The 21648-nt window shown below is 42.0% G+C and overlaps 1 protein-coding gene across 1 annotated transcript in view; it reads left to right on the top strand.

Annotated features, from left to right (window-relative positions):
- The window catches only part of LOC134572268 (tumor necrosis factor ligand superfamily member 15-like), a 77310-nt gene extending 76004 nt beyond the window's left edge, over window positions 1–1306 (top strand). Inside the window, exon 4 of the mRNA XM_063431133.1 lies at window positions 820–1306. Within this exon, the coding sequence (XP_063287203.1) occupies window positions 820–1232 (413 nt within the window). The 3' untranslated portion in view covers window positions 1233–1306. The remainder of the gene's footprint in view (window positions 1–819) is intronic.
- The last annotated feature ends 20342 nt before the right edge of the window (window positions 1307–21648 follow it).

Genomic DNA, 21648 nt, shown 5'->3' on the forward strand with positions numbered 1-21648 from the left:
AGCATTTGTGAATGATAAAATTGTGATATATTTCAAATTAAGCTCAAGCTCTTACTCTGGAGGCTGTGTGGATAAAACTTAACAAGAAATTCTGAAATAAAACATTTTCACTCTATCATTTTGTTTATCTTTCAGACTATAGACCCTTTCTAGTAATCAGACTGATGTATTTGCTGATTTAGCAGTAAAATCAGATTTGAGTATAAGTTGTGTTAGTTCCAAATGCTTGAATACTTATGCTTGTAAACTTGTTTTAAAGGACCGCTATAGGCACCCAGACCACTTCAGTTAAATGAAGTGGTCTGGGTGCCAGGTCCAGCTAGGTTTAACCCTTTTTGCTGTAAACATAGCAGTTTCAGAGAAACTGCTATGTTTACCTATGGGTTAATCCAGCCTCTAGAGGTTGTCTCATCTTCCGCGCTTCTCACTGTGATTTTCACAGTGAGAAGACGCCAACGTCCATAGGAAAGCATTGAGAATGCTTTCCTATGGACTGGCTAAATGCGCGTGCGGCTCTTGCCGCGCATGCGCATTCAGCCAGGGACGTCAGAAGAGGGAGGAGAGTCCCCAGGGATTAACCCCTTCCTCCCCCTTCAGCACCACGGGAGTGGGACCCGGAGGGTGGGGGCACCCTCAGGGCACTATAGTGCCAGGAAAACTAGTGTTTTCCTGGCACTATAGTGGTCCTTTAGCAAATCTTATAAAGTGAAATGTGTGGTAGTTATCCCATAAGTTGTAAATATCATATATTGAATTCCAATATAGGTACTAATGGAGTTTCATTAATTGAACTAAAATGTCAATCGCCATTTTTTTAAGGTACCAAACAAGATGACCAAAATCTCATTCTACAGTGGGAGGATCAACGTGGACTAGCATTTACCAAAGAAGGAATGACATATAAAAATCGATCACTACTTATTCCAAAGACTGGTGATTATTTTGTCTATTCTCAAGTTTCCTTTCGAGCTAGTGACTCTAGCCATAAAAATAAAAAATTGGAATACGTAACACTGCAAATCACAAGGGTAAATAACAATTATCCAGAGCCAGAATGTCTTCTTAGTGGAGCTATATCAATTGACAAAGAAAGAGAGGAATGCCAGACCATCTATTTGGGAGCTCTTCTATCTATGAAAGTAGGAGACATGGTATCAGTGAAAGTAAATGATATCAAACTAGTTGATGTCACTGTGGACCACAAAACATTCTTTGGTGCATTCCTGTCATGAATGCAGCTAAAATCCTAACTTGTGCGCTGAATGGATGCCATACAATCAGACTATACATTCAAAAATGAACTTCCAGATATAACAGAGTTGTTCTATGAAAGTCCTTACGTGTTGGCTAAATGTAGAAACCTGGAAGAAATGTTAAGGGGTGACACCAGAATGTTTTTGTGTAACTTTCAACTTTAGAAGCTTATTAAATATTTTAGAACACTCAATTAATATGAAATTAGTCAAATCATCAATAACTGTACAATCTGAAAAATAAAGTGGAGTTCAGCTACATAATAGGATATCTCAATGTTTAGGTATATTGCTCTCATAATAGTATGCACAAATCAGTTATGTGTCCCAAAAGTGAAACCTGGCTTGGAATTGACCAAAATAACCAGAAATGTATGCATTAAATGAACACTACAAACATTAATACAAACATGTATTTCTGACCCTAATGTGTTAAAAACACCATCTAGCCCTCTACCTTCCTTCCTAAATATAGTACAATTTTACCTTTATTCCAGTCTGGTGCTGGCTCAACCCCGATCTGCCTTTTTGGCTGAAATCGTCAGAAGCGGTGATCTAGCAGAGCCAGCACAAGCTAAACACAGCCCTGCCAATCAGCATATCCTTATAGAAATGCATTGAATTAATGCATCTCTATAAGGAAAGTTCAGTGATTCCATGCAGAGCGTGGATACATCTTAGGAATGGCCACTGGAGGTATTCCTAAGCTGTAATGTAAACACTTCCTTTTCTCTGAAAATACAGTGTTTACTACAAAAAGCCTGCAGTTACTGACTATACTCATAAGAACTACTACATTAATCTGTAGTTGTTCTGGTGACTATATTGTCCTTTTAAATAGTTTCTTCAAGCATCTCTGCTGTAGTGGTCATGGTGCCAGGAGTAGCTTGGCTCTATTTGGCTGTAGTGGGTCAAACCGTAGTGAAGTGGTATGCCCTCTTACTTAGCCAGACACCGAGGGTCTTCCTGTGGCCAGTGATGATACCTGGCTTCTGCTGAGCTACAGCTCTAAGCAAATGAAGACAATTTTGTGTATAGAAATATGCACACAATTGACTATAGCTAGCCCGGAACTCTATAACACTGCCAGAGGTGGAGTGACATCTCTGGCACCAGAGGCATTAATCTTCATATGTGTAATGTTTCACTTTGAACTTCAAATCACTGAAGTGGAGATAGTTTTGTAGTAACTCTAAGAAAAAAGTATTGTGCATAGACATCCATGACCTGATGGTTACTACATTTGAATCTAGTAGTCCCATAAATTATTTCTGATTGCTTTCCTTTTTTTATCCATTTAATCTTTGGACAGAAGAAAAAGGAAAAGTTTTGCCGCATGGAATGCAACAGGGTTGTTATTTAAGTTGTGCATTCTTAAGAATATAGTCATGTTTAAATTGTAGGATGAAATCACTTGACAGGAAATTTTGTCCAAGTCATCTGTTTTCAGATTGTCTGTTGTGGCCTAAAATGTTTAGTTCACTTGAAATGTGAATAACCTTGAGAGTATTTATGGTTATTTTATAAACTTTCAGTTGCTAAATGTACTTCTTGTTGAGATTTCAGATTGCCGTGCAAATCCTCTATTTTCATTCTTCTCCAAGGTCAGCTAGCTGCAGTGGAATATGTTTTTGTCCCATAACTACTCAATTACATTATTTTCCCATGATTCATAGTCCATTATTTTGCTTTCAGTGAACCAGTCAGTAACTTTATTTGCTTATAGGAAATATGTTGTTATCCTACCTTAAATATTAGCACATCTCATGTTTGCACAGGGGCCATTCTTAAACAGAAAGAGAGCATCTACATCAAGAAAATGTTAGTGTGCAACATTAAATGCTTTTAATGAAAAATATAACTAATATATATATGAGCATTTAAAAAAAAAAAAAAACACCATTTATTTGTAAATTCAAAATTTAGTTCATAAAGCCTCGCTTATATTTGTTTAGACTGTGGGAATGAGTGCCTGCTCATACATGAACAAATTTCTCTACCAGGAACCCATTCCACCAACAATTCAACATCTCCAAATGTTCTCCTCCCTCTAACGTGCAATAAATAAACTAATCTTCAAATATCATACCATTCCTACACTTAGGGAGGGGGGAAATTGAATGTTACCTCTTAATTGCCTCTTTGCATTGTATTAGCATTGCACTAATTGCTATAAAACCTTTTAAATACTATATTTTAGAAATAAATGATACCTACTATATGGAGCCATTATGATCAAATGCAGACATTATTTTTCCATTTGGTTGCTATTTTTAGTAAGCTGTACTGCTAGTAATACCATTATGGTCCTTACTGATACCTGTAAGTATATGGGTATGTAACTATTTTTATTTATATACAATATGTGAAAAACAAAATTAATTTTGCTTTTATACTAATATTTCAGACTCTGTGTTAAATATTGCAAGGTAAGAGATACAATAGACTCCTTCAATATTTATATACAGGAGGAACAAATACATGAAAAAAAAAAATTGTGTACATTTAATATAATGTGTTTGTCTGTACATTACATGATCTTTTCTAATGCACTTACATGTTAGCTATTCATCCAATATTTCAAATAAATATTATACTAATTTATTTTTAAACCAAAATAGCTTAACTGTGAAGGAGTTAAAGGCACCAAAACATCTTTAGCTTTATGAAGCAGTTTGGGTGTATAGACCATGCCCCTGTAGTCTCACTGCTTAAAGGGATACTGTAGGCACCCAGACAACTTCAGCTAATTGAAATAGTCTAGGTGCACTGTCCCTTTTGCACTTAGGGCTGCAATGTTAAACATGGCAGTTCCATAGAAACTAAAATGTTTACATTGCAGCTCTAAGTCTGCTCACACTGGCTGTCTACCAAACAGCCACTAGAGGGCTTCCTGAATTGAAGTTGACCTTTGGTCCGGTATCTGATGCTGGACGTCCTCACGCTCTGCATAAGGACATTCAGCGTCCCCATAGGTAAGCATGGATTCAATTGGCTCCAGCGTCTCGCGAACCATCAGATGTGGCGGAGCATCAACCCAGCGCAGAGGGACATCGGCACTGGGATAAGATAAGTAAATAAACGGTTAAAAACCTTTTATTAAACCGGGCTGGGGAGGGGCATGAGGGAGGGGGGGAGGCAGAGGGAGCTATAGTGCCAAGAATACAGCTCTGTACTCCTGGCACTATAGTATGCCTATAATCCTCTGCCATCTACACAGTATATAGCTCTAAAAATCAAAAACACATTAAAACACAAAATGCCAGTAACAAGTTGCAAAATAAAGTTAATTTGTATTTTATTTGTTTCCGTTTTTATCAGAAAGACACGTCAGGATACTTTAAAATAACTGTCACCTGATTATGATATACTGAAATAGTGAAACAGATGTCTTTCAAATCTACATTAATATTATTTATTTGCCAAAGGAGTAAGCAATAATTGCTTGGCCACAAAGATGACAAATTACTTCAGACAAATTAAAGTGGAATTGTCACTGTCACTGTTAATTGTATGTGCAGTTTAACTAGTAAAGTCTTTTTCTGTACTAATGAAGAAAGATATTTGTAACAATTTTTTTTTTTTTGAAAGTTACTCTTGCTTTTTTGTACATGATTAACCCCTTAAGGACACATGACATGTGTGACATGTCATGATTCCCTTTTATTCCAGAAGTTTGGTCCTTAATAACCCAGATAAAAACTAGTATGTGTTTTCTTTATATATCAATCCTACTTCAAATCATAAATAAATTTCAGAAATGTATGATGTATTTCAAACTCCCAGGAATGTGTGGAAGCATTAAAAATTTGTCATTTGGCTAAATTTCAGATACTCTTTAGTCACATTTGACTGAATAACATGAAGTTTAGTTATCACTAAAGTGATATTCCAAAATGAATTCAAAGCAAATTTCTAGTTTATAGGAACACTCCAGGCAGCTAAACAAGTTAAGCTTAATTTAAAGCTCAGAAGGTCAAATACATTTGGTTAGTTTCTTTTCTTTCAATTCTGTGTAGTTTTCCTGCAGTGCTGTAAAATGTTTTGCCAGCTCCCTCTCAAATTTAAACATATTCATAATTCGCAGTTTCTGAAAGAAGCGTACCTTTTTCGGCCAAGAAAATAGAGACATGTCTTCTGTAGTGTAAGGAATGCTCACAGCATAGACTGCACAAGAGAGAAAAGGCTAGAGTAGAGCTTTGCATTCACTTTGAATTCTCGCTTTAGTGCATAACCCTTACAGCAACATATTTATATTACAAAAATTAATAACTAAATATTTAATGGATTCAAAACTACACACATCTCAATACATAGTAGTATAGGCAGGGAAAAAGAAAAGTCAAATTCAGCTTCTCAAAACTGCTTGCAAATTATTTTTCTTACACATTTATTTTCATTATTTATGGCTATATATAATATTTCTACATAGTGTTTATCAACATAGATATAGGTTTTATATTAAAACAAGTGAAAATCTGCACTATATATATTGTATCCTGTTTATTCATTATGAGTAAATGTTTATTTTATATACTTATCAGGGAATTATTGAATATTTTTTTAATATTGTCATAAATTTGGAACTTGTAAATAGTGATTATGTAAGTTTGTATTTTTCTTGGTCAGGAACGTGAATAGTTGGCTGTTTTAAGGCATTAAAATGCTAAATAAAAATTCATAATGATCAATTTGTCACCTTGCAATGATTTTTAAACTAGATCAATAGATTTCTTTCAAAAAGGCAACTACCTAAAAACTAGAAAAGGGGTAGGCAACCTTTAGCTCTCCAATGTTACATCTCTTATAATACTCTTAGAGGCATAATGCTTGCAAAGCATCAGGAGAGATGTCCACAATATCTGGAGTGACGAAGGTTGCCTACCTCTGATACTAGAGCATTGTTGGGGACCAGTCATGGCATCTCCTGCAACTTGCATGAGGGCCATACATACTTGGAGCATTCTGACAGTAGTAACCAAGATAGGATTTTACACAGGGTATAATTTAAAACCCATTTGGGTTTCCTGTGTACCATGCCATGTGCATGGAGACCATGTCAATGCATTTATTTATATCTAATGATTAAGTGTTTCTTTGAATCCCAAGTTATAAAGCCCACTCAAGGTTAAGTGTTGAGACTGGACAATCACAATAATATAAAGAGAAATACAACCTAAAGAGTGAAAAATCAACATTTTGTGGCAATGCCTTTCTGTCTTCTGTTATTGACTTGGGCTACTCTTATTTTTCAACAATCTTTATTTAGAGATTTTACCATTTCTACAGTTAAGAATAAATCAGACAAATTAGATTGTAGCCTTAAGCCAATGAGGTTCACAACAAGTACACATTATTAGACCATATCACTTGTTGATGGTAGTGTCTCACATATCAATATGGCATATATTATCGCACAATCCTCCTCTCTAACTGCATAATATCATACTAGTTATGAACTAAATGTAATATAAGTAATAGGCATTGACCATATAGGCAAGATCCAGAATACTGTAGGTCCCCCATATATTATTCGTTATGAACTAATAGTAATACAAGTAATATGCATAGACTATGTAGGCAAGACCCAGAATATTGTAGGTCCCTCCCGCCTCCCTCCACACTAGGTGCAAGTGAACTGAAATGTTCTAAACCAAAGTTGAGGAACAGTATTCTCATCACCTATTATATTTGGTGCAGTAGAGTTAAATTGTGAGAGAGATGTTTTTTAAGATCAAGTTTTCATGTTAGACCTCAAGCAGAACCTGTCACAATGGCTGCCTCCCTCGACTCCAGTTTTCGTTCTAATGAAAGAGTCACCTTATGTGTGAATAGTCACATAGTTACCACTCCCCAGCTCCGTCCTGTTCTCTCTGGGTTTCTTTTCTGCATCCCCCTCACCTAAATATATGATTTTCTGTTTTTGTTAAGAATTTGTTTATATTCATACTCTGATAATTTTATAGCATAATATTATTTAAAGTAGTTTTGGATACATACCGTAACGGAACTCCCCGTACTCTGACCGAGTACCTTCCGTTGATGGACGCTTCCTAGCTTGTGCTGAGGACCACAACCACCACACCTGCCACCACAACCACCGCAGACTCCACAACCGCCATAGCTTAACTGGAGTCTCGCCGTCTTCTGTCCACCCTGGATCAGCCTCTGTCCTCCAGGACCGTGTGGTGAAGACCTCTCCTCCAGGAGAGCGTATCAGGAACCAGCTCTTACAAGAGCTAAGTGATTAAAGCTCAAGGGAGTATGCAGAGCATAGCAATCCCCAGTGTGATTAATAGCAGTTCCCTCCAATAACGAGACAAAGCTACATATTGAGGGTCAAGAAGATCCCTACTTTACTTGGCACCAAAGGGCCGTCTTTTATGCAGGTTTTACACATACAGGAACGCTCACAGGGTTTTACAGAACAACCAATAAACACGTGGTATACAGTACAAACACTCCCATCAATTACACACAAACCCTCCCCTCTGCCTGTGATATAATTACTGAACACAATGGGTTAAAGTAATTATCACAGGCAGGAAAAATACACTTTTTACACATACACTAACTTTAAAAATATACATTCAATCTTCATAAATTACATATTCGAACTCAGCACACTTTACTTACAAACATATCCACAATTCAGCCAATTCCATCCAGGGGTTAAAAAGTTAGCTGGAAGTCCTTTATGACCGACCGCAGGCACATTTTCCTGCCCAAAACAGTTCCATAGATTTGGGCTGTTCGGTTGGTCAATTTCACACTGAAAAAATGACGTGCGTTCGAATCTTCGAACGGGACTTAGTCTCTGTGGCTGAAAACTCAGTGAAGGAGAAGGTAAGGGTCAGCAGTGTTCGTTGAAATGTGTATCCGATTTCAGGTCCATGGATTTGACTACACATACCGCTGACCTCGTTCGAATGAACAAAGATGGCCGCTGCCATGTGTTCGTTTGTCGAATGGCGACTACTTCACTACTACACTGCTCCAAAGTAATTAAAGGGCCAGAAACAGCATTATAAAAATCCATTATGCCCAAATACAGTTCTTAAATGGTCAGTAACAGTAAAATATATGTCCATAAGCCCCAACTCAGTTCCTTAAAGGGCAATACATCCCAGGGGCCATAGTCACATGGCAGGAGGCTGGCAAACAGGACCATCCAAAAACCAGTGGCAAGGTCACTTTTGCCACACGTACCTTCCTCCTCTCCCCTACCTTATAAGTTAACATGTCATCCTGTGGGATATTTGCTAAAAATGCAAAGACTTCAAATTACATTTTGTTTTAAACTGTATTGTCAAAAATGTGCCTCCATTTCATGTCTGGCATGACAAGAATGTTTACATTTCCTCAATTGTCTCCACAATATTTTAATTTACAGTATTAAAAATAAAAGTTAAGTGGAGCAAAATTAGAGTAAAAAAAAAGAAATATGGAGACAGTTTACAGCTTAAATGCAGTAAGGTTAAAAGGGTAGAGAGGAATAGGGAACCTATTAACCTATAGTTAAGAACATAAGGAGACAGATTTATAATCTTTTAAGTTACAGTATTAGTTTAGTATTATTATTATATTTTAATCGTGCATAAGGCAGTATACCTGTCTGGGGTTTTTATATTTTTTTATTTCTATTTTGCTTTATTTATTTATTATTTTGAGTCTTAAATGGATTTGACAAAGGTAGTCAGTCCTAAACCTCATCTTTTGCTCAGAAATGCTTTACACTTGAAAGAGGAAGGATTTCCCGAGAGTTTGCTATTCCAAAATTCTGTTATGTATTAGAAACTAATTTCAGTTTCATCTGTTATTTTACATATGCATTTCTGGACTAATACGGCTGCAATCTCTACTTCACCAATACTGAAGATACTGCAATCAGCTGCTTAATAAAGCAAATCTATAAAATGATCACAAAAGAAATACAGCAACATATACTTTCTATCCAACTGCAAGAAAAAAAACAGCTAATTGTCAAAGGACAAAAATAATTTTTTAAAAGGATGTGGTTTAAGGAATATTTCCACGATAAAGAGAAAACTGAAACAACACTGGATTACAACAGCAAAAAGAACATCCAATTCACTCTAGCACAAGATCGAACTGCCAAACTAGACAGCAACACTGAAAGATTCTGCCTACAAACTGTGCCCTTGGTGACCACACAAAGCCAAAATATTTTTCTTCATTATCTCAGTACAAGTAACAAACTGCAATAAGTTACTTAAAAATTATCTCAATGTATCTTTCCTGGTAAAATATTTTATAAATAAATAATACCAGTAGGCAAGGAAGGAGAAGTGGTGATAATGAAAACCCAGTGGTACATAAAAGAGTGGGATATGCAATTGTTAGATCGCAAATGCTATGAAAAAAACAAAATGAAGACGCCAACAATGGAGTCCATCAAATCATTCCCCATGAGGCAGCAACTAGAACTAAAATAACTTATACCAACCAGTCCCGGCATGGGTACTTTCTAAATGCTCCCCCAAAGTTCACAAAGCAGGTAATCCTGGCAAACCTATAATTACCAACACCAACAGCTTCATAAAAAACACCACTGACTTCCCTTACAAACTTAAAGTGGCAGTATAGGCACTTAGACCACTTCATCTCATTAAAGTGGTCTGGGTACAGTGCTCCTGTCCACTTTACTCTGCAATCTAAAACATTGCACTTTTAGAGAAATTTCAATGTTTATATTGCAGGCAGGGTTAAGGCTGTCTCTAGTGGCTGGTAGACAACTACTAGAGGCGCTTCCTGCAGTTTCACTGAGTTTGACTCAGTGAAATGACGCTGGACGTTCTCACACAAAGAGTCAAACTCTGTATCTTAAAATAGGAAAGCATTATATCAAGATTACATTTGTAGAGTTCAAATTTAAGTCCTCTAATAGAGTTCAAAATATCAATTTTACCAGGAATCTGTTATCGAAAGAGGTAACATTTGGAACATATACAACCCCTTGAGCAGAGTGTAAGAATAGATCTCATTAATATGACCCCAGCATGGTAACTTTGTCCTTCTCCAAATTATTAGTTGACCCTAACAAAACCAAGAAACTGCAACAAACAAACCAAATCCAACTCCCAAAGAGATGGAGTCAAAGCTCCAGAGATTACCACTAGTATAAAACCACTTATTTTAACAATACAATAGTGATACAATTAGATATAATTTGATTATAGCCTTGATTAGTAATAACTGGACACCACTTCTACATATACATTATGATGAACAAAATATAAAATAATGTGAAACAATAAAATGTGAATTAAAATAGGAGGGAATCCCTATAAAAAATACTAAGCTTGATATCATGCATATGACAAGTTACTCTGTTTATAAATACATTTTAGAATAAAGTTTATATTACAATTTAACAGAGGATATATCTATAATGATAGCAACTAATTACATTGAGACACATTAGATAGTGAGCTATCTGGGCTTAGGTACTTGTAGTTATATTAGCACACGAGGGGGTCTCCTGAGTAAACAAAAGATTAAAAGATCACTATAGCGTCAAGAACACAAACATGTCTTCCTGACCCTATAGTGTTTAAACCACCATCTAGCCCCTCATGCTTCCAGAGGAGTCAGAGGAGGATTGTAGCTTTGAGGAGGAGGAGGAGGAGCAAGACCAAACACAACAGGCATCCCAGGGTGCTCGTTGTCACCTATCTGGTACCTGTGGTGTTGTACGTGGCTGGGGGGAAGAACATACCTTCAATGACATCAGTGAGGAGGAGGAACGGGAAATGAGTAGCTCGGCATCCAACCTTGTGCAAATGGGGTCTTTCATGCTGTCCTGCCTGTTGAGGGACCCGCGTATAAAAAGGCTGAAGGAGAACGACCTGTACTGGGTGTCCACGCTACTAGACCCCCGGTATAAGCAGAAAGTGGCGGAAATGTTACCCAATTACAACAAGTCGGAAAGGATGCAGCATTTGCAAAATAAATTAAAAAGTATGCTTTACACAGCGTATAAGGGTGATGTCACAGCACAACGGGAATCTAACAGGGGGAGAGGTGGAAGTCATCCTCCTCCTCCTCCTCCTCCTCCCACGACCACGCCGGCAAGGACAGGACGCTTTAAAGACGTGTTGTTGATGGAGGACATGCGGACCTTTTTAAGTTCTATGCATCGCCACAGCCCATCGGGATCCACCCTCAGAGAGCGACTCGACCGACAGGTAGCAGACTACCTCGCCTTAACTGCAGATATCGACACTCTGAGGAGCGATGAACCCCTTGACTACTGGGTGTGCAGGCTTGACCTGTGGCCTGAGCTATCCCAATTTGCGATAGAACTTCTTGCCTGCCCCGCTTCAAGTGTCCTGTCAGATAGGACCTTCAGAGCAGCAGGAGGTATTGTCACTGAGAAGAGAAGTCGCCTAGGTCAAAAAAGTCTAGATTACCTCACCTTTATTAAGTTGAATGGATGGATCCTGAAGGGACTGACACTGGGCGATACATTCGCTTAAAAAAGGCCTGATGAGATGAGCTGCCTTGGGCTAAAAATGGTCCACACGCTGCTGTATTTTAGCTCTGAATGACGTTTGACTTGCGTGACTTATCCGCCACCAACTAGGGTTCAAGCCGCCATGTTTTAGGGCACTTTCTGCCTGTGAAACAAACATCAATTTTTCTGGCCGCTGCTACAGCAGCGGCTGCAACAATACCAAATTTTTCAGGCATGTGTACATGCCTAATTTTTAGGCCCACTGGTGCAGCACTGTGGCTTCAAAAACCAAACCAAAAATTAAAATCCTCCAAGATGGCACCAATATACCAGTGGTCTAAGCATCTTCCCACCTTGGCCTAAAAAGGGGAGGTGATTCAACAATTAAAAATCTCTGCCATTTACACGTCCACTGATAGGAGACGCGGAAGGTATTAAACTGATATGAACAATACTCCACTCCTATCAGTAGGTCCGTCCCATTGTGATTTATGCCCCCCACCCACCGCGCAGGGGTGGGGGCCGAGGGGGGGGGGAGGACAGTAGGTCACCCCATTGTGATTTATGGCCCCCACCCACCGCGCAGGGGTTGGGGAGGACAGTAGCTCCCCCCAGTGTGTATCAGGGGCTTTGAGGACAGGTGTCAATCCATACCTGCCAAGTGACCCTATGTAGGGGGAACAGTCTCTATTCTGCTCTGTGTCAGTGTGTATCAGGGATCATTAGGATAGGTGTCAATCCATATCTGCCAAGTGACCCTATGTAGGGGGAACAGTCTCTATTCTGCTCTGTGTCAGTGTGTATCAGGGATCATTAGGATAGGTGTCAATCCATATCTGCCAAGTGACCCTATGTAGGGGGAACAGTCCCTATTCTGCTCTGTGTCAGTGTGTATCAGGGGTTTTGAGGACAGGTGTCAATCCATATCTGCCAAGTGACCCTATGTAGGGGGAACAGTCTCTATTCTGCTCTGTGTCAGTGTGTATCAGGGATCATTAGGATAGGTGTCAATCCATATCTGCCAAGTGACCCAATGTAGGGGGAACAGTCCCTATTCTGCTCTGTGTCAGTGTGTATCAGGGGTTTTGAGGACAGGTGTCAATCCATATCTGCCAAGTGACCCTATGTAGGGGGAACAGTCTCTATTCTGCTCTGTGTCAGTGTGTATCAGGGCTGGGCTTTGAGGACAGGTGTCAATGTTAGGTGATTTCTGCCCTTTATGGATTAAAAGCAGACTCTGCATCAACTGTGCAATTTTCCATGGGAGTTTTGCCATGGATCCCCCTCTGGCATGCCACAGTCCAGGTGTTAGTCCCCTTGAAACAACTTTTCCATCACTATTGTGGCCAGAAAGAGTCCCTGTTTTTAAAATTCGCCTGCCCATTGAAGTCAATGGCGGTTCGCGAACATTTGCAGGAGGTTCGCGTTCGCCGTTCGCGAACCGAAAATTTCGGGTTCGCGACAACACTACCCCTGAGCTTTCAATCACTTAGCTCTTTTAAGAGCTTGTTCCGGATACGCTCTCCTGGAGGAGAGGTCTTCCCCAGACGGTCCTGGAGGACAGAAGCCGATCCAGGGTGGAAGGAAGACGGCGCGGCTCCAGTTAAGCTACGGCGGTTGTGGAGTCTGCGGTGGTTGTGGTGTCCAGTGCGGTGCTTGTGGTCCTTGGCGCAAGCTTGGAAGCGTCCATCAACGGAGGGTACTCGGTCGGAGTACACGGAGCTCCGTTACAGGCGGCCCCAGAGTTTTTTACTTTGCCAACTGCTTTAGCCTTCTATTGGCTCACTTTCACTCAGTTTCCCGCGGCTCGGCTCCAGCCGCGGCTACACTCGCGGCGGCCATCTTTAATCCCGCATCTCGCGAGATTACGGACGCCATCTTGTAAGTGCCGCGAGGGACACACACAGGACCACCCTTAACGGAATATTGTCGAAATACTTACTCAGAGGTCAGTTAAGCTTAAAGCTGTTAAGGCACATAGGTGGTTTAACCTGTGCCTGCTTGGGGTGCTGCCCTTAAATTGTGCTGCTACAGAGGTCACTTTGTGGCCACCTCTACAACCTGGGTGAGGCCCAGAACAAAAAATCCCAACTAGTGGTTTTGTATCCTGCCCTGCTGGGGCTATTATTACTACTATAATTTCTGGCACTATACCCTGCTGGGGTGATTTTTGCCACAGTTCACCTTGGTCACAGACCCTGCTGAAGGTATAACCTTCTCCTACATACCACTACATACCCTGCTGGGGTATTATATATATTTACAACCCTGCTGGGGTTATTTGGTTTCCTCCTCAAACCATTATCATACCTTGTATAAACCCTGCTGGGGTAATTTGTACTCTGTACAACGAAAACATGTTATTGCACCCTGCTGGGGTCCGCATAATGATATTAAAACAGCTTATTACTGTCTAATACAGCATACTGACCTCTATCATACGCCCTGTGCCAAACACATATTCAGGCATTATGGAGACCTCTCAGACAACAGAGCTCCAAAACATGGTAAACGAGGCCGTATCCGCCTCCATGGAGAAAGTTCTCTCCAAAATGATTGCCTCTGGTCCCGACAAGAGGAAACCATCAAAAACCCACACAGCCTGCAATGACTCAGATTCTGACGAACCGGAATCACGCAAGAGCCCAGAAACTTTCACGGGCAAACGCCATTGGAAAGGCGAAAAGGGTCCCCAAAACCCTAACAAAGGCAAAAACCCCGCTAAACGCACTAAACCCGCTATAGCCACCACCCCGAACCCGCAACACGAGTACTCTTCAGAAGAAGAAGAATCTCACGCTAAACCCATGGCCATCTTAGACGAATGGCAAGCGGACGAGTCAGTTTCCAACGAAGACGTTTGGGACTCAGATTCAGGATCCCAATCCTTCTTTCCACAACTCATGTTCACGGGAGAACCCCAAGAACCAGACAACGCAGAGGCCCCGCAAGAAGACGAAGACACCATATTCGACCCGTTGGGCCAAAAACATTTTGACCCACGAAAAATAAGACACCCACGCTCAAGCGCTGGACACCACCCGACCACTTAGCGAGGTTCATGCACCTCTGGTTACGGAAGTCCATGGACAAGACAGTCCGCAACTGCTCAAGGTCGAAATGCCCACGACCATTTCTACCTGACCACGTTGTGGACACTCCAGAATTTGACCAGGTGATGACCACCTTTATGTCGCGAGGTGGCCGCGACCCACGCAAAGGTGTGGAGAAAGGGTTCAGAGGGGTACAGGATAAACTTCTGGATTCTGTGGGACCATTATCCAGAATTATGTATTTAGCCGACGACGCCCTAGCCAAAGCCGATCAATTTGACGCTACTATGGTGCGAGAATGGGCGCATGATGTGCGGGAATGGGCACAAAGGTGCTTCTGTTTTGTGGGTAATGCCAATGTCGCCTTATCATCTGAGCGACGTAAAGCATCACTTCTCGCATTGACGGGGAATTGGTGGAGTTGGGCACCAAGGAACTAGGTCCTATGGCACAGGGCAAGCTCTTTGGAGAACCTTTCCTAAAAGAGCTAAGCAGGCACATAAACGTCTACGCATACTTAAACAAGGCTCAGACATCAATGCGTAGAGTCTTCAGACAAAACCCTTCCAGTGCTGCCAGCCGTTTCTGGCCATCAGGCCCCCGCTCTACGAGACCCCAACCTTTTTACCCAGAGGTGGGATATCGCCCATACTCCTACACTCGAGGCGCAGACAGAGGTCGAGGACCACGCACCCGAGGCAGAGCTCATTTTTCCTCAGGTAAGCAACCATTTCACTCATTTTTCTCTTCCAATACATACAGCAGGTCGCATATCCCTTTTCTTTCAGGAATGGACCTCCATCTCCACGGACGCATGGGTCGTTCAGACAGTACAAGGCTACGTCATAGACTTCGTAGACCAACCACGACAGACTGAACTACCACGTCCCATCCATGGCTCAAGGATAGACACCTCTCTCATCGACGACGAACTTCAAACCCTATACTCTAAGGGCGCGATCGAACCCGCCTCCGACCGTCAAGGTTTCTTCAGCAACATCTTCTTGGTAAAGAAGAAAACGGGAGATCTACGGCCCGTCATAAACCTACGACAACTCAACGAATACGTCACTTACAACCACTTCAAGATGGAAGGCATACATCTTCTACGAGACCTGCTACAAGACAAGGATTGGTTCACGAGACTAGACCTCAAGGACGCTTACCTATCAGTTCCCATCCACCAATCCTGCAGACAATACCTTTGTTTCCATTGGCAAGGCCTTCCGTGGCAATTCACGTGCCTCCCCTTCGGCCTCAGTTCGGCCCCATGGTGTTTCACCCAACTGATGAAGCCCGTGGTCGCACACCTTCGAGCGCACGGAATTCGTTGCATCATATACCTGGACGACCTCCTGCTGTTCTGCTCAGACAGACTCAGACTGATACGTCACACACGGTTTTTACCACGGATCTCCTGTCATCCCTGGGCTTCATAGTGAACTTTCAGAAAACTGGATCCACAAATCTTCAACCACATCACGGAACGCCTAGGACCACTCCACCTGGATCTATTTGCGTCCCGCAACAACAGACAAACGGAATTATACTTCAGCTGGCTCCCGGACCCGGAGAGCGCAGCAGTGGACACATTTCTACAACCATGGCCGATCACGGGAGCCTACGCCTTCCCTCCTTTCACCATGATAGCGAGGACCATACACTACCTGAAGAACCAGCAAACCTCGCTAGTACTCATCACTCCACTATGGAGGGGACAACCATGGTTCCCAGATCTCCTAGCTCTATCATGCAACGATACTCTCCTACTACCTCATCATCAGTACATTCTCACAGATCCAAAAGGCAACCCTCATCCGCTCATCCTAGACAATCGCCTCCATCTGGTGGCTTGGATGCTTTCAGGGGCTCCTGGCAAGTCGGCGAACTATCGCAGGCTGCTAAGGAACTACTATGGGACTCATGGGCCCCCGGAACCAGAAGATGCTACCTATCCGCTTGGAATTCCTGGTCCACTTGGTGTCTGGAACGAAACTTCGATCCATTTACGGCCACTATTCCAACCATCTTGAACTTCCTATCCCACCTATTCTCATTAGGCCGGTCCTACAGAACACTAAACGTAATCCGTTCAGCTATTTCAGCGGCCCATGTCCCCATACAAGGGATCCCGGTTGGTAAGGACCCACTCGTATGTCGACTCCTGAGAGGCATTCGATTACAACGCCCCCCAGGGCCGAAATATTCTCAATTCTGGGACGTCAACGTAATCCTCCGATTCCTGAGAGACTGGCCAACTAACGACAGACTCTCCCTCCGTCAACTATCAGCGAAACTCAGTCTTGCTTTGCCTGGTCTCCTTCCGCAGAGTGTCAGACATTCGAGCACTGTACATAGACGCTTTCTCAATCTCCCCTGAAGGAGTTACATTCCGGATATCTCGTCGCACTAAGACGGACTCCACATCTGTGTTTTATCCTTTCTTCCCCACAGATCCACAACTCTGCGTTGTCTCCACTCTACAACAATACGTGGAAACTACCCTACCACTCCGGTCTTCACCATCAGGTCAACTCCTAGTGTCATATGTTAGACCACATGTCCCCATCACTACCACCACCCTAGCAAGATGGGTTCGCTGGCTACTATCGCTAGCCGGCGTTGTCACTACGTTTGGAGCCCACTCTGTGCGCGGAGCAGCAGCATCCTCAGCCTTCATGGCGGGCGCCTCCTTAACGGATATCCTACGCTTCGCAGATTGGTCTAGAGAATCTACATTTCGCACCTTCTATTTCCGACCGAACTCCGGTACGGCCATGTCTTATTCTACAGCGTTAAAAATGCAAAATAGGAAGCCTCCTGTCCTGTGATAAAATTGAAGATTATGCTAGCGCTAGTGTACTTATAATCTTAATAATGACAGGAGGCGAGTATTTTCCCACCCTTCCCACCCGGAGGAGGGGTACTACTCTGTTCATAGTTTTGGCTACATCTTTCCTTTCCCGTTTTCTCCTGTCTCCTTGAACTAATATGTTAGGCTTAATGTATCCACTGTTATCATCAGCCTATTTAACTACTAGTAGATTATACACCTAATACGCAAATTATATTAGTGCAATGTTATCCGATGGATCACTGTCATGACTACAAACAAACAGTTTCAAGACCGGTGCCTAACCTTCTCATATTCTCTTTTCAGTTTAATTTCGCAAAAAATTGGAACATCTACGACATAACCATAGGATTACGGTTCATAATATAAAGACCAACGACCCTATTGGACGCTTCACCCGTTGGTGCCTGTTTCTACTCAAGCCAAGAAGTTCATCACTACCGTTAGAGACCACTACTGATGTTCGTTACAGACTTTATCGTCAATCTTCTTCCCTGTTCCGATGTCGCTCCGAAAGAGGGGGAGGAGCCTGTTCACTGGGACTATATACTCCCTGTTTTGCATTTTGATTGGTTTAAATGTTTTCACTTTCTTTACTGCTGTGGAGTTTAGTAAAGAGAGTTATGCAAAATACTCGCCTCCTGTCATTATTAAAATTGAAGATTATGCTAGCGCTAGTGTACTTATAATCTTAATTTTAATAGTGACAGGAGGCGAGTATTTTGCTTTACTCTCTTTACTAAAACTCCACAGCAGTAAAGAAAGTGAAAAAACTTTTAACCAATCAAAATGCAAATAGGGAGTATATTATCCCAGTCAACAGGCTCCTCCCCCTCTTTCGGAAGCGAACATCGGAACAGGGAAGAAAATAGTGATAAAGTCCGTAACGAACATCAGAAATGGAATCCAACGGGAATGATGAACTTCTTGGGTTGAGTAGGAAAACAGGCACCAACCGGAGAACATCCGATGCTTGGTCTTTATATGATGAACAATAAAGTTATGGTCATGCCGTAGGTGTTCCAAATTCTTTCACACTTAAACTGAAAAGAGAATATGAGAAAGGTTAGGCACCGGTCTTGAAACGGTTTGTAGTCATGACAGTGATCCATCTGATTACATTGCAATAATTTAATTTGTATATTCAGTGTATAGACTACTAGTAGTTAAATAGGCTAAAGACAACAGTGAATACTTTATGTCGACATGTGATTCAAGGAGTTATGAAGAAACAGAAGAATGAAGAAATGTAGATAAGTATGATTAGAGCATGAATAGAGTGGTTCCCCTCCTCCCCGGGTGGGAAGGGTGGGAAAATACTTGCCTCCTGTCATTATTAAAATTAAGATTATAAGTACACTAGCGCTAGCATAATCTTCAATTTTATAACATGACAGGAGGCTTCGTATTTGCTTAAGTCTCTCTTTACTAGAACTCCACAGCAGCACAGAAAACAACCAATCAGAAAAAAGTTAGGTGCTATAAAACTCCCCTCCCCATGCATCATTTCCTCTTTCTTTGCTGCTCCGCATCAGTACAGGTCAGAGTACCTCTGCCTCCTGCTATTATTAGTTGGTGGCTCTGGGATTTGATTGACTTATCTATTATTTATATTTGTTACTCTAGTGATCATATTATATTTTTTTATGGATTTATATTTTTTATATTTTATATTTTATTTTTCATATTATATATTTATATATGTATTTATTTATTTTTTTATATATACATCTTGTATATTATATTTGTTTGTACTTTTCTTCCTATATCTAGCTATTTATTTTATGTTTTTGTTTGGTTATTTTTTCATATTGTGTGGTTTTGGGGTTAATACCCCCCCCTTTGTTACTGTCTCTGGGCTTCCCTGTTTCCTTGGGGTGGCCCCCTCTCATTGTGGTGTTTTTTGTGGGGTGTTTCCCAGGGATTCAGGCAGTTAACCCCTTCGTTCTTCTCCCAACCCCACTCTCTAACACCCCGCGGTTAACCCTCACCGCGGACTATGGACGCTTAGCTTGGGGTTCCAGGAGACTAGCTTTTGGCTAACTCCTCTGATTCCCCGTGCTCCAGGGTGAGTCTGCCGGCGCGCGGGGTATCTCGCGGTCAGGCGCGAGTACCCGGCGGCCCGGATCGCTCACGCACATGGCCACCTCGCCATGCGGCTCCCCCCTGGATCCACGTGCATCCGATCAGATAGAGGAGGGTGCGCCTGCTAAACGCGCCCCCTCTTCCTCCCATGGTGGTCGGACACAGTTTTTCTTCCCCACTGGGGTCTGGCTCTGTAACAGGGCACATACAGAGCCAGAAGTCAGGTAGCTCACTATTTCTGTGAGTATCTGGACTACATCCATATTTTAGTTCACATTGATATTTGTAAGTGATTATTCCAGGCTTTTCTCTTGGATTCTCACTTTGCATATTTTCTGCATGGTATTTGTATGCTTTCATTGAGGTGACTTTCTTTTTTGCACTAAGGTATGTGTCCATTGTGTTCTTCACTACTCTCCTCTCATTATCTACCTCCTATTAGATATAGCCTAAGCACATGTATGGTGGCTCAGTGGTTACAGACTTGCACTGGGGATTTTCATCCATGAGTTCAAATCCCCTGTATAGCAAGACATCAGTCTGTTGTGTAATTACATGCTGGCTGAAGGAACACGTGGATCATCTTTTGTTGGATCTATATGATGCAAGGACACGTGAAATTTTTATATTGCAAAATTATGGTTAACCACCAGTCCCTATGCTTCGGTATTTATGTACATGGTCCATCCATGGAGACAGAGACCAGACTACTCTAGTAAGATACTCACTATCCTGGGCGTATTTAAAAAGCTAAGCAGACCTATCTCTGGCTCAGATTGATATGAGAGACCAGTCTATGCTGACTCTATTTCTTTTCAGATGGCATGCTGGTGGGACATATACTGATGACGAATTCTCAAACAGGTCTGCAGCTTCATGTGCATGCCTTCTCAGTTTTAAATTAATCACGCTGTATGTCGTGATTCATGAGCACTATCATCACTGGACCAGGTTCAGCCTGTATGTGCTACGGCTGGTATACCACTATTTTGCCTGCTGGGCATTTAGGGACTGCCGGTCCTGGTTCAGGTTATTCACACGGCATTACGCTGTCTAAAAGGGTTGGTGTGTAGGGGTCCTATGTCACAGGATGCCCTGAGGATCTACGATTTCTAGGGACCTCTACCCGCGATACCCTTGTAAAGCGCTGCGGAATAGAATGGCGCTATATAAATACCATGTTATGATAATATAATAATGATCCGCAACCCAGGATTGGCCTGCTACGTCTGTGCCCATTCAAGCGGCCTGCTATAACTGTGCCCATTAGAACGGCCTGCTATGTCTGTGCCCATAAGAACGGCCTGCTATGTCTGTGCCCATAAGAATGGCCTGCTATGTCTGTGCCCATAAGAACGGCCTGCTATGTCTGTGCCCATAAGAACGGCCTGCTATGTCTATGCCCATAAGAACGGCCTGCTATGTCTGTGCCCATAAGAACGGCCTGCTATGTCTGTGCCCATAAGAACGGCCTACTATGTCTGTGCCCATAAGAACAGCCTGCTATGTCTGTGTCCATAAGAACGGCCTGCTATGTCTGTGTCCATAAGAACGGCCTGCTATGTCTGTGCCCATAAGAACGGCCTGCTATGTCTGTGTCCATAAGAACGGCCTGCTATGTCTGTGTCCATAAGAACGGCCTGCTATGTCTGTGTCCATAAGAACGGCCTGCTATGTCTGTGTCCATAAGAACGGCCTGCTATGTCTGTGCCCATAAGATTGGCCTGCTATGTCTGTGCCCATAAGATTGGCCTGCTATGTCTGTGCCCATAAGATTGGCCTGCTGTGTCTGTGCCCATAAGATTGGCCTGCTGTGTCTGTGCCCATAAGCTTGGCCTGCTGTGTCTGTGCCCATAAGATTGGCCTGCTGTGTCTGTGCCCATAAGATTGGCCTGCTGTGTCTGTGCCCATAAGATTGGCCTGCTG

Source organism: Pelobates fuscus, chromosome 9 (assembly GCF_036172605.1).
Source record: "Pelobates fuscus isolate aPelFus1 chromosome 9, aPelFus1.pri, whole genome shotgun sequence".
Classification (NCBI taxonomy): domain Eukaryota; kingdom Metazoa; phylum Chordata; class Amphibia; order Anura; family Pelobatidae; genus Pelobates; species Pelobates fuscus.